The sequence below is a fragment of the Hyaena hyaena genome, unplaced genomic scaffold (assembly GCF_003009895.1).
Source record: "Hyaena hyaena isolate Hyena2069 unplaced genomic scaffold, ASM300989v1 scaffold_150, whole genome shotgun sequence".
Classification (NCBI taxonomy): domain Eukaryota; kingdom Metazoa; phylum Chordata; class Mammalia; order Carnivora; family Hyaenidae; genus Hyaena; species Hyaena hyaena.
Window position 1 is genome coordinate 1,484,191 of NW_024080782.1, and position 14,655 is coordinate 1,498,845.

The 14,655-nt window shown below is 43.3% G+C and overlaps 1 protein-coding gene across 4 annotated transcripts in view; it reads right to left on the bottom strand.

Annotated features, from left to right (window-relative positions):
- The window catches only part of MOCOS (molybdenum cofactor sulfurase), a 52,130-nt gene that overhangs the window by 3,668 nt on the left and 33,807 nt on the right, over positions 1–14,655 (bottom strand). For all 4 annotated transcript variants that reach the window (XM_039238977.1, XM_039238978.1, XM_039238976.1 and 1 more), the window contains 3 exons: positions 13,458–13,579; positions 7,194–7,299; positions 3,336–3,474 (listed from right to left, as the gene is read on the bottom strand). In XM_039238977.1, the coding sequence (XP_039094908.1) occupies positions 3,336–3,474; positions 7,194–7,299; positions 13,458–13,579 (367 nt within the window). The remainder of the gene's footprint in view (positions 1–3,335; positions 3,475–7,193; positions 7,300–13,457; positions 13,580–14,655) is intronic.

Sequence of the window (14,655 nt, forward strand, 5' to 3'; positions counted from 1 at the left end):
TCGCTTTTTTAAGCGTTTATTCTAGCACTCTTATCCACTGGCATTAAAAAAAAATTGTTGACTAGTGTACTTGTTCTTTGAAAAATAACTCAAACTATACAGAGAAGATTTAAGAATTAAAATAGAAAGCATTCAGGGCACCTGGGTGGCTCAGGTCAGTTAAGCATCTGACCTCAGGTCAGGTCACGATCTCAAGGTTCGTGAGTTTAAGCCCCGCATTGGACTCTGGGCTGACAGCCCAGAGCCTGGAGCCTGATTCAGGTTCTGTATCTCCTTCTCTCTGCCCCTCCCCCACTTGCACTCTGTCTCTCTCTCTCAAAAATAAATAAACACTTAAAAAAAAAACGTTTAAAAAGGATAACACTGAGCAGTGGCCCCCCTCACTGTCTTCAGAGGCAAGTGCTGCTGATGTGGCTCCAGATCTCTTCAGACTGCAGCTCATAGTTGGACACAACCACACATGCACGTGTGCAACACACTCCCGGAGCTCTGAGAGGCCGCGGGGCGTCTTCCCTGACTTCATTACTCCACAATACACACTGGGCACCTCCGTGTCTATACAGAGACTGCCTCATCCTCGGGCTTGCGATTTTCACCATGGCCTTGCATTCCTGTGGCGTGATGTTCTTCGTTGTTCTCTGAAGCCAAGTTCTATTAGCCAGTTTCTAATTCTGTGCTGTTATCAATAATTTTGCAATGAAGTTCTTAATCCACATAACCCTATCTGCTGTTTAAAACTTGGGGGGGGGGGTTATCTCTCTAAATGAGATTATAAATGAGATTATAAAAGTTTTTATGACTTGATGATACCCAGTGAAAAATGACTTTCCAAAAGAGATGTGCTCAGTCTTCTGGCATTGCAACAGCCTCAGCCTGAGTATTATCATCAGCAAACATCTTTTCAGTGTTTAGTTTTTGCAAGCACAGTACTAACTATAGTTTACACTTTTTAGTGTTGCACAGGACTATATTGTATGAATCCAGCATAATTTATTTTAAACAATCTCCCTTTTATGGATATTTATGATGGCCTCCAATTTTTCCTCTTTCTAAAAGCATTACAATAAATAAACTTCTGATACAGCTCCGCATACTTGTATGTGTGTATTTATGGAATAGGTTTCTACAACTGAGATTATGAGGCCAAAGTGCAGTTATATTTTAACTTTTATTAATAAATGTTTATTAAGAACACTGACCTAAAGAAAGCAAAAGATCAGGGCACCTGGGTGGCTCAGTTAGTTAAGCGTTCGACTCCAGCTCAGGTCATGACCTCACAGTTCATGAGTTCCAGCCCCATGTTGGGCTCTGTGCTGACAGCTCAGAGCCTGGAGCCTGCTTTGGATTCTGTGTCTCCCTCTCTCTGCCCCTCCCTCACTCAGGCTCTGTCTCTCTCTCAAAATTAAGTAAATATTTTAAAATTTTTTAATTAAAAAAAAGGAGAGCAAAGCATTTGTAAAGAATCTTACTTCTATTTATGGCCCAGGTACCTGACAAGCTGCACGTGCTGTGTTGCCAGGTGAGTTTCTGACAGTGACAATAAGCTAATTCTAGTTCTTTCTCTTTCCTCTTCCTTCTTTTCTTCCTTTTCTTCTTCCTCCTTCTCTCCATTTATCAAACAGCATGTATTAGTACCTACTCTGTATCAGGCAGGATACATAAGAGCAAGTGTTTTATTTATTTTTTTAATGTTTTTTTAATTTATTTCTAGGAGAGAGAGAGAGACAGCGTGAGCAGGGGAGGGTCAGAGAGAGAGGGAGTCACAGACTGAAACAGGCTCCAGGCTCTGAGCTGGCCGTCAGCACAGAGCCCGACACGGGGCTCGAACCCACGAACCGCGAGATCATGACCTAAGCGAAAGTCGGATGCTTAACCGACTAAGCCACCCAGGCGCCCCAAGAGCAAGTGTTTTAAAGACACGGCAGGGACAGAGCAACAGGAAATAAGGAAGAGAAGAGTAAGTCAGGATGCAGGGGTGAGGGGGGACAGCAGGATGGTTGGCTCCAGAGAGAGACCTGTGGGAGTCAATGTCCGGGAGAGGAGAGATTGTTTTTTCAAGGGGGGAAATCTGCCAGGATAAGAGGAGGTTTGGAGACTTCAGTGGATAAAAAAAATTCTTTAGGACTTCTTATGTCATGTAATTTAACTGCCCTCCACAACCCCAGACCTCCACCATTCTTCCAGAAAGATTTAAATGATTGCTTGCTGCCTTTCTGGATACCACAGTGGTGTTCCTTCCAAGTACAGAGCCAGGACACAAGATAGCCCCATTGTAGACCGTGTATACCAAGATTAATACCACTACTATGAAAATCATTTCCTCCCCCCACTAAAGTACCCAGGACATTCTGTGCAGATGACCCATCCTTCTGTCCTGAGCTATTCTGATCTTTCCTGTCTATTAATTCTCTGGATGGTTATTGAGCACTGACTCTGGGCCAGGACAGTTCTGGGCCCTAGAGGTACAGCAGGAACAAACATACTAGTCCCCACCCTCGCGTGCTCTGAGGGAATAAGCAGGTGCTATGCAGAGTGTGACCTTCCCAAGGAGGTGCCATCTGAGTGTAGACCCTGAAGTGGCTGCAGGAAGAACACACCAGGCGGAAGGGACAGGCTGAGGCAGGAAGCTTGGGATGTTGAGGAAATGGAGAGAAGGGTGGTGTGGCAGGCAGGGGAGGGCTAGTGAGCTCAGATCAGCTGGAGAGGTCGGGGGATCAGGTCTCAGGGGCCCTATTGTGTCCAAGGAAGAATGTAGGTTTTAGCCCAAGGCTTTCTCACATTTTTCAGGCCCACAGCACTGTTTGGGGGGCCCAGAGCCTGGGGAGAGAGGGCAGGGGGTGGCTTTGCCACTCTGACTGTAAGCTCCTCCACCATGGCCAGCAGGGCAGGAAGCCAGAGCGTGGGAAGAAGGTGGAGTGGTGGCCACAGACACTGAGGGACCACGAGACATCTGGGTTCTCCTCCACCAGCACTAGACAGCAGGGAAGTCCAAGAGGCTTCGGGAGGAGAACATTCCCATGGACACAAGTATTCTAAGAAAACAGAGTTCAAGCCTAAACATAATGATGAGGTGGAGGCAGCACTGAGCCCTGATCACCTGTATGAGCACTTTCTGCCCCGTGGGCAGCTGACAGCTGCCACCCTCATGGGGAATAAGAGATGGATCCTTGCAAGGGGAGTCCCAGAATGCAGATGTCACAGCCCTCTGGCCGAGGCTTTGCGGGTCAGAGTCAAAGACAGAAAGGGGACTCCCAGCTGCCACCATCCTGGCCACAGACGGAGGTCAGGCTCCATCGACAACCCTTGAGGGAGGATAACTGAACTCCCCGACTCACCTGGAAACGCAAGGAACCGATTGAAATCTCATCCCACGTCTCTTCTTCAAAAGCCCTTGTTCCATTGGTAATAATATTGGCCCGGAAACGTGAGATGAGTTCTTTCGTTGGGAATAATTCCTCCTCTCCATGCTCATCACTGTTTAAAGACATACCAAAAGGGGAGACGTGGGAAGGGGAGATAATGGAGCTGTTGTAATTCTTCAACATTTTTAGCCCTTGATGCCTGACTTCATCAACTGTACTCAGGCCTGAGCCTAGATGATCAGAACCAGTTTCTGCCATGAGCGTAAGGCCAACAGACACCCATCTGTTAGGCAGACGTTGATGGTGTTCTGTGGGGGATGGTCCCATCTCTGTGGACAGGCCCATAAGAGGCAGTGCAGGGTGAGTAGATCTTAGGTGAAGAGATAAAGAACTCTGGAAACCAAGTGAACAGGAGTCAAGTGAACAAACTGCTATGAAAATACCAGTTCTATATGGTGAGTCCGGACAAGGCGTTTAAGGAGTGTCAACAGGCTTAACTACCAAGAACCTAAAATGTTCCAAGGGCTCATACTTTTTTTTTGGATCTAAGAACACCATAAAGCAACAACGTGTACATACGGGATGTTTTAGTATGTATTTCCCACAGAGAACAGACTGGTGGCTACCAGAGGCGGGGGTGGGAGTGGGCAAAATGGGTGAAAGAGGTCAAAAGGTACAAACTTCCAGTTATAAAATAAAGACATCATGGGGATGTAATGTACAGGCGTGATGACTATAGCTGTTAATACTCTACTGCACATTTAAAAGTTGCTAAGATAGTACATCTTATAAGTTCTCATCACAAGAAAAAAATTTGTAACTATATACGGTGACAGATGTTAACCAGACTTATTGTGGTGACTGTTTCTCAATATGTACAAATAACAAATCATGCTATTGTACACCTGAAACTAATAAAATGCTGTATGTCAATTATATTTCCATAAAACAAATTTACTTCCTAACTTCTGTACTGTTTGCAGTTTTAATGAGCATGCACCATTTTTGTAATTCTCATTTAAGATTTTTGTTTACTGCCGTGAGGTCCTATAAAATGACTCTTGGCACCTCCGTGCACCAAAGGGGAAAAGCACTAAAAATAAAGCATCTGAAAACTTCAACAAAAACAAACACACTGTGTGATCCTGTTGTGTTGGGTTCAAGAACAGGCAAAACTATGGATGGTGAAAAAAGTCAAAACAGCGGTGATCTGTGGTAGGACTGACTAACAGGGCATATGAGGAACATTTCTGGTGTACTAGAAATGTTCTCTAATTGATCTGGACAGTGGTATATGTATAGATATATGTAAAAAGTAATTGTCCCAAAGTACGCCTGGAATTTTCCCTGAAAACAGAACTGAAAAGCTCTGGTACAGAATAAGTCTGTAATATCCCAAACCCCTTCCAAGTAGGGACCGGTGTGTGAAAAGCCGGGACCAGGATAACCAAGCCTGATTTCAGCACTATGTGCAACTCCCACAAGCAATGAGAACTAGAGTTTCTTCATCTGAAATGAGAGGGCTAGCACTTTCCAGTCCTAAAATCCTTTGATCCTGGATTTGTCCTCCGAGTTACATATGTTCCCTTTGCGCTTTGTAAAAGGGAAAGTTTTATGTTCAAAAAATATTATGCTCATCATCAGGGAAATAAACATCAAAACTACAGTGAGGTATCACCTCGTACCAGTTGGAATGGCTAAAATTAACAACTCAGGCAACAACAGGTGTTGGCAAGGATGCAGAGGAAGGGGAACCCTTTTGCACTGCTGGTGGGAATGCAAACTGCAGATTGCAGCCACTCTGGAAAACAGTATGGAGGTTTCTCAGAAAACTAAAAATAATAGAAGCACCCTACGACCCAGCAATTGCACTACCTGGTATTTATCCAAGGGATACAGGTGTACTGTTTCGAAGGGACACACGCACCCCAATGTTTATAGCAGTGCTATCGACAATAGCCAAAGTATGGAAAGAGCCCAAATGCCTATCAACAAATGAATGGATAAGAAGATGTGAGGGGCACCTGGGTGGCTCAGTTGGTTAAGTGTCCGACTTCAGCTCAGGTCATGAACTCACGATTCGTGGGTTCAAGCCCCACCTCAGGCTCTGTGCTGACAGCTAGCTCAGAGCCTGGAGCCTGTCTTTGGATTCTGTATCTCTCTCTCTCTCTGACCCTCCCCTGCTCACGCTGTCTCTCTCTGACTCTCAAAAATTAAAAAAAAGCATTAAAAAAAAAAGATGTGGCATTATATACAATGGAATATTACCCGGCAATCAAAAAGAATGAAATGTTGCCATCTGCAAGATGGAACAATGCAGATGGAACCAGAGGGTTTTGCTAAGCGAAATTGGAGAAAGACAAATATCATGACTCCACTCATGTGGACTTTAAGATACAAAACAGATAAACATAAGAGAAAGGAAGCAAAAATAATAGAAACAACAGGAAGGGGGACAAAACATAAGAGACTCTTAAATATAGAGAGCAAACTGAGGGTTGCTGGAGGGGTTGTGGGTCGGGATGGGCTAAATGGGTGAGGGTCATTAAGGAGGACACTTGTTGGGAGGAGCACTGGCTGTTATATGTAGGGGATGAATCAGGGGATTCTACTCCTGAAATCATTATTGCACTAGATGCTAATTAACTGGGATGTAAACTAAAAAAAAAAAAAAAAGATACTATCATCAGCATATGCATTATAGAGTCCATCAAATTTGAAAGTAGAACAAAGATACTGCAACCACAGCCCCCAGAGGCCCTCCCAGGTATGAGGCACAGGTTGGTCCACTTACCTGTCACACCCACTCCCTGCTTAGCAGCCCTGCATTAAGCCACCCTGTAGGAAACATGGTCCCCTCCTGGGAGGAACCAGGATTGCAGCAAGCTGGTCTCCACCTCCTATTTCCCTCACCAAGAACCCCAGAAAACCACTGACCTGCTCTCCCCAGGGCTCTGGCTACCTGAGGAGGTGCCGGGATAGTTCTGTGAACTCCCAGGGACCATGAAGCTGCATCATACTTACATACCCAAGGAGGGCGAGCGAGGCCATGGCCAGGGAACTCTGTTGTATGTTTTTGCCAATGACTATAAACAGGAATCATTACAAACAGTCCATCTTTGTCATTTTTATTAAGCTACATTTGTACATGTTTCTGAGTACACACACATGTGCCCGAGACCACAAGGCACGTGAGAGTCACAGGATCCCTGGCTCATGGTGACAGCCTTGTGCACACCTCTCCTAGTCTGTGCACTGGGAATAAGCAGCCAGTCGCAGCTCTCACGTAACAGTGGGGCAGGTTTTTTTGCTCTAACTGTCTGATTACCGTGGGACTTCAATTTCCTCTAAATACGATGAAGGGGGTTGAACTAACTCTTTCTGGAGGTGACCTGCTAATACGTCAGGGCCCTTGGAAGCACCTTGGGTGGAAGTGAGCAGCCAGCTCTGTCTGCTGATACAAACAAATAATATCTATAGTTACAACTTTAAAGCTTTCATAACTACCCTTCTTTTCACTCAAAATGACTGTAGAAGTAGGGCAAGGCTCCTAGGGGACAGGGGGCAGGTGGGGGTGCGGGCAACAAAATTGGGTCAAGTTCAATTCAATTAAAGCAAATGCTAAGAAATGGAATGATTAAAAATGACAGTTGGGGTTCACTTAGCATCATGAAGTCATCAAGAGAGATGTGGGAACTGGACCCAAAAGGCTTTGTAACTTCTCGGGGCCTCCGTCGCTCACCTAGACTCCATGACCCCCCAGGCAGGCGCCAGGCTAAACCTGGTCAAGTGGTTACACCTGCCTGCTATTCCCTAGGCAGAGGATCTTACCTGGACTTTAACTGCTGCTGAAGCTCCAAAACACTGGATGTGTTTATCAGCAAATACTGCGCTTCGTTCACCAGAGAAAGGGTGGCTGTTGAACCAGAAGACTGATCTAAAAGTGATGGGGTATTTTTAAAGAAGTTGCCAAATACATATATATAATAATGTATTTATACATATTCTATAATAAATATACATATTATAATATATTATATATTTATATATATAAATTACTCAGCCATAAAAAAATAATGAAATCTTGCCATTTTTGACAACATGAATAGACCCTGAGGACATTACACTAAATGAAATAAGTCAGACAGAAATGCCATATGACTTCACTTATATGTGGAATCCGAAACAAACAAAACAAAACAAGCTCATAGACACAGAGAACAGACTGGTGGTTAACAGACGCAGGGGGTGGGGGCAGGCAAGATGGATACAAGATGGAGTCAAAAGACACAAGCTTCAGTTATAAAATAAATACATCGTGAGGATGTAGTGCACACCATGGTGACTATAGTTAATACCACTGTACCGCATATTTGAAAGTTGCTAAGAGAGTAAATCTTAAAAGTTCTCATCACAAGAAAAAAATTAACTGTGTGTGGTGACAGATGTTAACCAGATTTATTGTGGTGACCATTTCTCAATACATACAAACACCAAATCATTATGCTGTACATCTGAAAGTAATACAGTGTTATATGTCATGTATACCTTGATAAAATGTTTAAATAAATGAAAAAGAATTGCTTTCTTGGAATACAAATGAATCCTGCTTCCATTAACTTGCATTTTTAAAAAGTAGAGAATATATCTTTGAGAGGAAAAAAAATGGTGCCCTGGAAATAATAAAAATGTTCTAAGCATTGCTCAAACCTCTCAGAAACAGAAAGAAAATGAGCTGTTAATACTCTGTTAATACTCTGGAAAAAGAATAATAATAAAACGCTGAAGTGAAATTGTCCCAGCAAAGAAGACCTGGAGGCAACATTTAGAGAAGGAGAAATGAGAGGGAGGCAGGGATAGGGAGCTTCCCCAAGATGGTGGAAAGAGGGTCCTTGATGAGGACCACAGACCAGGGAAGATCTGAGTCCAGTCAGGGAAAGCTGTCTTCTGTCCTTAGACAAGTGTGTGATATTGACTTTAGAAATAAATAATACAAGTTTTAAACTACTGGAAGGGAAAAAATCTAGTGAAAGAAAATCTCAAGGGCACCCAGAACTGCTAGCACCTTCTGTCAGACCATTCGTTGGGAGGCCATCTCTGTCTTTGCGGGAGATTTTGAGAAAGGGGATCAGCTGGGCCAAAGCCTACAGAGGTGTCTCCAAACCAAGGGTCTGGGACCCAGTGTACACAAGAATGGATACTTTTAAGAGAATTGCTTTTCAGATCCGCTACTTCCAAATGTTCTTTATGCTAAAATGGCCCTGTCAGAGGCGGGAGAGGGATTCCAGCCCCTTCAGCAAAGGCCCTTCTTGCACTTCCCAGAAGAAAGCCTCGCCTTTCCTAAGGCACATTGCCACGGGAGGCTAAAACTCCAGGGTGGAAAACAAAAGCCCCATTCAAAGCCCCGGAGTGTGTGCTGAGAAAATACAAACCTCTAAAGCTTGGGTGAATGGGCCTCCCCTAGGTCAGAGAGGATCCCATTCCTCACTATACACAAAACAGCTCAACCTAATTAAGCGGCCACATGACAGATGATTAAAGTCATCATAATGTTAGATCTCAGGGCTTTGGTCATGTGCCTTAGATGAAAGGTTTGAGTGACAGTGCATTAACCAAATTCCTTTAGTCCCCAGCTTTTTAGTGACTTAAATAAGGTTCTCCAGCAAAGAATCCATACTGAGCATGGGCTATTCTGGTACAGGTGACATTCATTCATGGATACTGGAATGAATGGGGCAGGGCGGGGCGGGGAGGGGCGGGGCGGGGCTCAAGTGCCTCAGTAAGAGATTCCTTTTCAACAATGTTTTCTCTTTATGTTTATTAACCATTTTTCAAAATGTATAATATACTTTTGTTGCTTGATAAACTGTGTACCATTAAAGAGGAACTAACCAAAAGGATCTCCTAACACGTAGACTCTTGATCACAGTAAACTTGAAAAATATGTATACATTTCAATTTACATATAATTGTAGTTTCAGATAAATGTGGTAGAGTGAACAAAGAAAGATTTTCAAGCATAAAATATATAACACTAAAATAAAATTCTGTCATGGAAGTGGACTGGAAATATAAGTTGAAGAAGGAAAAGGAAAGAAATAAAATACTTGACCATTAAAAGACAGTTTATCTACCTATCTATCTAACTATATCTATATATTAGTGAATATTCTTGAAAACCAAACCACTAAGTATTGAGATTCCACTGGCCAATTTAGATGACAATGTAAATAATGTAGCTTTATGGGGGGGGTAATGTTTATTTTTGAGAGAGATAGAGAGACACATTGTGAGCAAGGGAGAGACAGAGAGAGAGGGAGACACAGAATCTGGAGCAGGCTCCAGGCTCTGAGTTATTAGCACAGACCCCAATGCGAGGCTCAAACTCACAAATCATCAGATCATGACCTGAACTAAAGTTGGACGCTTAACTGACTGAGCCACCCAGATGCCCCTAAATAATGTAGCCTTAAAAAGGCTCCTATCAGGTATACCAACCTAAAAATATTCAAAGACCAGTGGCCTAGACCATCAGAGACCTCTCTTCCATAAAAGGCATCCTTGAAGTATAATATTCTCAAGCTGACGCTCCCTGATACTGCATCATGCAAGAAACAAACTCCTCTCTGCACCTACCTTTGCCTCACCCAGGTCCCCATCTCCCACGAAGACAGTCACTGACACCTTCTCTCTGGCCCCTGTGCCCTCCTCACCTCCATCTCTGATGCAGTCTCCACATGGCATCAAGAGTATCTTTCTAACACATGTGGCACCACGAAACTCGTCAGCTTAGAGCTTTCAATGAGTGCCCCCAACCACAGGTAGCACTTACTGACTCCTCAGCCAAACATTCATCCTTTCTCCCCAGCTCTCCCCCATGGCTCCCCTCCCACATTCAACCCTCCTAAACACCTCTCTGGGCCCATCAAATGCCAAGACCTGCCATACTGCTCCCCACCTCTCCCTGCCTAGAAAACTCCTGCTCTCATATTAAGACACAGCTCCAAAGTCATCTCCCTGAAGCCATCTGTGACTCACTCACTGTGTAGAAGATACCTCCCCCTCAACCCATGCCCTTTGCATAGACCTTTATTGTGACCTTTATATTAGTGTCACTATCTACTGGTAGGTCGTTGCCTCTAAACTTAGATCTTGAAGGACCACAACCATTGCTTTGTAATCTCAGCAAGCATCCTGAGGACCCAGCTGAGCCCAAGGAGACAGCAGGCACTAGGAATGATTGGACCTTACTCTATCAACTCATTTAGATGGTGGCCCCGGACCTGTCGAGCCCCACTCCTTGCACGTTTGTCCCTACTCAGAGAATTGCCCCTCTCTCTCTCCCCTTTTATCACGTCTCTAAGCTTACCCATGCCCAAACACCATCAGCTCACCCCCTCAATAAGATGAGCATACATTTATTCCCTTTTTCCATCACATAGCAACTCAGATTCTTGTACAACTTATGACATGACAAATTGTCAACACTTCTAAGGGTAGAATTATTTTATATCCATTGAATTGTCTCTCTATCATACATATTCAGGGATTCATGGGTTCATCTGTGCAGGTCACAAGATCCAGTCACTGGTCCCCATACTGTCACAATGTTACTCAGATTTATAAGCCAGTCTCCCTGGGAGCTAATCACTAAGCCAGGTCATTCCCACACTAATCGATGGTGTGGCAGTGACACATTCATTTGTTCATCTAGTATTTACTGAGCAACTACTATGTGCCAGACGCTGTTCTGAGCACAGGGGATGCAGCACTAAACCAAGTGCATAAAAATCCCTGCCCTCCCAGAGCTTACAATCTGTCACAATCTAATACACAGAATAACTGAATAAAATGCATGACCCATCAAATGCAAAAAGCACTCCACAGAAAATAAAACAGGAATAAACTAAAGAGGTTCAGGTGGGGGCTCTGGTCCTAAGGAGAGCAGTCAGCCAGGCTTCCCTGAGAAGCCAGCCCTCGAACAGACAGTCTACCTGAAAGTGATCTCTTCTTCCTGTGTGATACCATTTACTTCCAAGTACAGTGAAACCTTGGATTGCGAGTAATTTGTTCTGTGAGTGTTCCGCAAGATGAGCAAACATTTCTTTTTTTTTTCTTCCAAAGAAGAAATGCTCTTTAATTTAAATGAACAGGAAGATATTTACAGGATGGAAATCAATTTTTTTTTAATTAAAAAAATGATCTGACCAAGGATCCTCTCCTGATCAATGACTGGCTGGACTAGAGTCTTGTGACATGGATTTCAGGTAAGGATGACCTCAGGATCATCTTTTTTTTTTTTTTTTAATTTTTTTTACAAATAGTTTATTGTCAAGTTGGTCAAACATTTCCAATAAAGTTTAACTTGATAAACAAGCACTGTCTTACAATATGAGTAGTGCCTGACACCGAATGTCGCATGATCACTACTGAGTCAATGGTTCTTCTTTCTCTCTCTCTCTTTCTGCCACCCCTCTCACTGTGGGATTGTGGGTGATCATGTCCAATGCTTGGATGCTCGGTCTCAGGCAAGTGTTTGGCAGAAATCAGTAATTCTTCAGAACATTGGAAAGTGCCCACAACTGGCACTAGTGTACTTTTTGTCACTTCAAAGCACCTATGGACAGTCCTTTGCTTTTCCATACAAGACTAAGCTTAGGAATGCTTTATTTCATTCTAGGTCAGGATACTTGAAGATACAGACCCTTTCCTCTGCTGCCTTATTGCCAGTTACATTAAATACAGTATATGACAAGAGTTTATTAATACTGTACTGTAGTGGCACCTGGGTGGCTCAGTCGGTTAAGCCTCCAACTTCGGCTCAGGTCATGACCTCACAACTCGCAAGTTTGAGCCCCACACCAAGCTCTGTGTTGACAGCTCAGAGCCTGGAGCCTGTTGTGGATTCTGTGTCTTCCTCTCTCTCTGTCCCTCCCCTGCTCACACTCTGTCTCTCTCCTTCAAAAATAAATAAACATTAACATTTTTTAAAATACTGTACTGTAATCAACATCTGTTAGTGATAATGAAAGTCATCCTACACTATAACCCTCCTCTCCGTTGTCTCCTCATACCAGCCATGAAGGTTCTTAAAGGTAAATACAGATTAATTTATTTTTCTTTATTATATCACTGTATCATAATCATTTTTATATGAATATTTTTGGGTTGTGGAATGAATCATCTGAGTTTCCATTATTTCTTATGGGGAAATTCACTTTGATATACTACAAGTGTTTCAGAGTACAAGTCTGCTTCCAGAGCGAATTATGCTCGCAAACCAAGGTTTTACTGTACTTTCTTCTCTGTTGTATCCGTTCAGCTCACAACAGCTATGGCAGGAAAAACTGCCAGCATTTTTACAAACTGAAGGCACTGAAGTCTATACCAGTCTGGGCACCACAAGGCTCCACATTTGCCAAGTTCTCAGCCATGACTAGAAACCAGGTTTTCTCGTTCCCACATACAAACTGAGGACACAGCGAGCTACTAATGTTTGTTTTTTCAGAGAGAGACAGAGCACAAGCAAGGGAGGGGCAGAGAGAGAGAGGGAGACACAGAATCCGAGGCAGGCCCCAGGCTCTGAGCTCTCAGCACAGAGCCCAATGCAGGGCTCAAACTCACGAGCTGTGAGATCATGACCTGAGCCTAAGTTGGATGCTTAACTGACCCAGGTGCCCCCAAGCTACCGATGCTTTTACCTAACCCAGTGAAATTGTGCTTCTAAACATGGCAGACTGAGACAGAGTGCTTGTCAGAGGCAAAACAGCTGGTTGGAACCCCACCTCCACCTCCTCGGGGTCATTCTGGAGACCACAGATAGGTCCTGTGGACCACCCTGCTTTCTGCACAAGAGCAAGTTACCCTGTGAATCCATTTCAGGGGCTGATTTTTTTTTTAATGTTTCTTTTTATTTTTAACAGAGATGGAAGGGAGGGGCAGAGAGAGAGGGGGACAGAGGATCTGAAGCAGCCTCTGCGCTGACAGCAGCGAGCCCAATATGGGGCTCAAACTCATAAATCATGTGCTGATTTTGAGGGATGCAAGGGTAAACCCAAGTTCCTGTCCCCTAAGAACCAATCAGAAATGTAATACCTTTGCCCCGTTTCTTTGCACTTCTTTGAAAGTTTGAACTTTGTTTGAGCAATTGACATGGATGGCCAAGAAAACTTGACAACCAGCTTGAAATTTTTTCTCCACAATTATAAGTATTTACCCTGGGGGAAGAAAGGGGAAGGGGTGGTGAATGTTCTATAGTATTCCTTTAAATAATAATATACATAGCAAAAATATTTTCAATTGTAAAATATAATACAATATAATATAATAAATATGATGTAGCTACAGTACTGGACCCCAGGGAGAAGAACGCCTAAGGGACTGTGTGCTCAGGAAGCTGCAGGCAGATGCCCAAAGTGTGGGATGACCAGAGGTCTGGGGCTTGTGCGAAGCCTTTAGATCAGATAAGAAGCTTTGGAAGTTCCTCTTAAAAGACCTTGTTTATATTAATTATACCCACTCAATACCACAAAGCTTAGAATTTGAGAGCTTCCAGACCAATATTTTGCTTTAAGAAGCCCTTGAACCCAGGCATATGTTCTGGATTTTTACTATGCGCCTGGCTAATCTTTTCCCTCAAGGCCAGGCCACATGGAATAATTGGTCTGGTTTGTGGGAAGAACACTATGCCTTTCAGTTACCAGTATAAGTACATTCATTGATCTAGCTTTTTTTAAAATAAAACTCTGCAATATTAGAGACATTTTAAATATAATTTAAAGAATTTAAATAATTTTTAAAATAATTTAAGTAGCCTCCATGCCCAGCATGGAGTCCAATGCAGGGCTTGAACTCAGAACCCTGAGATTGAGACCTGAACTGAGATCAAGAGTTGGACACTCAACCGACTGAGCCACCCAGGAACCCCAAGAATTTAAATTTTAGAAAATTATTTAAAATCTACCATCACCAGAATTCATAATGCAAAATTGCTAATAACCTACATCGGAATTACAAGGCAGATAGTGTAGAAAACCTGTCATATCCTTCATTTTTATTGGATCAAATAGCTGCCTATCTGTGTCTAGAAAGGGAGGAGTAGAATAAAACCTCATTTAGTTTCACATTCTCTTCGATGCTTTGAGAGATTGAACCTACGTCTGTTTTCACTCATCTGAGCACACTGATGGATCTGAGCAGAAGAAGCCTAACTACTTCTTCATCAGCCAGAAAACAGCATTCATCTCAAATGTGGCTAAAGGAAATGTACAACCAGGAATGAGCTTCATAAATA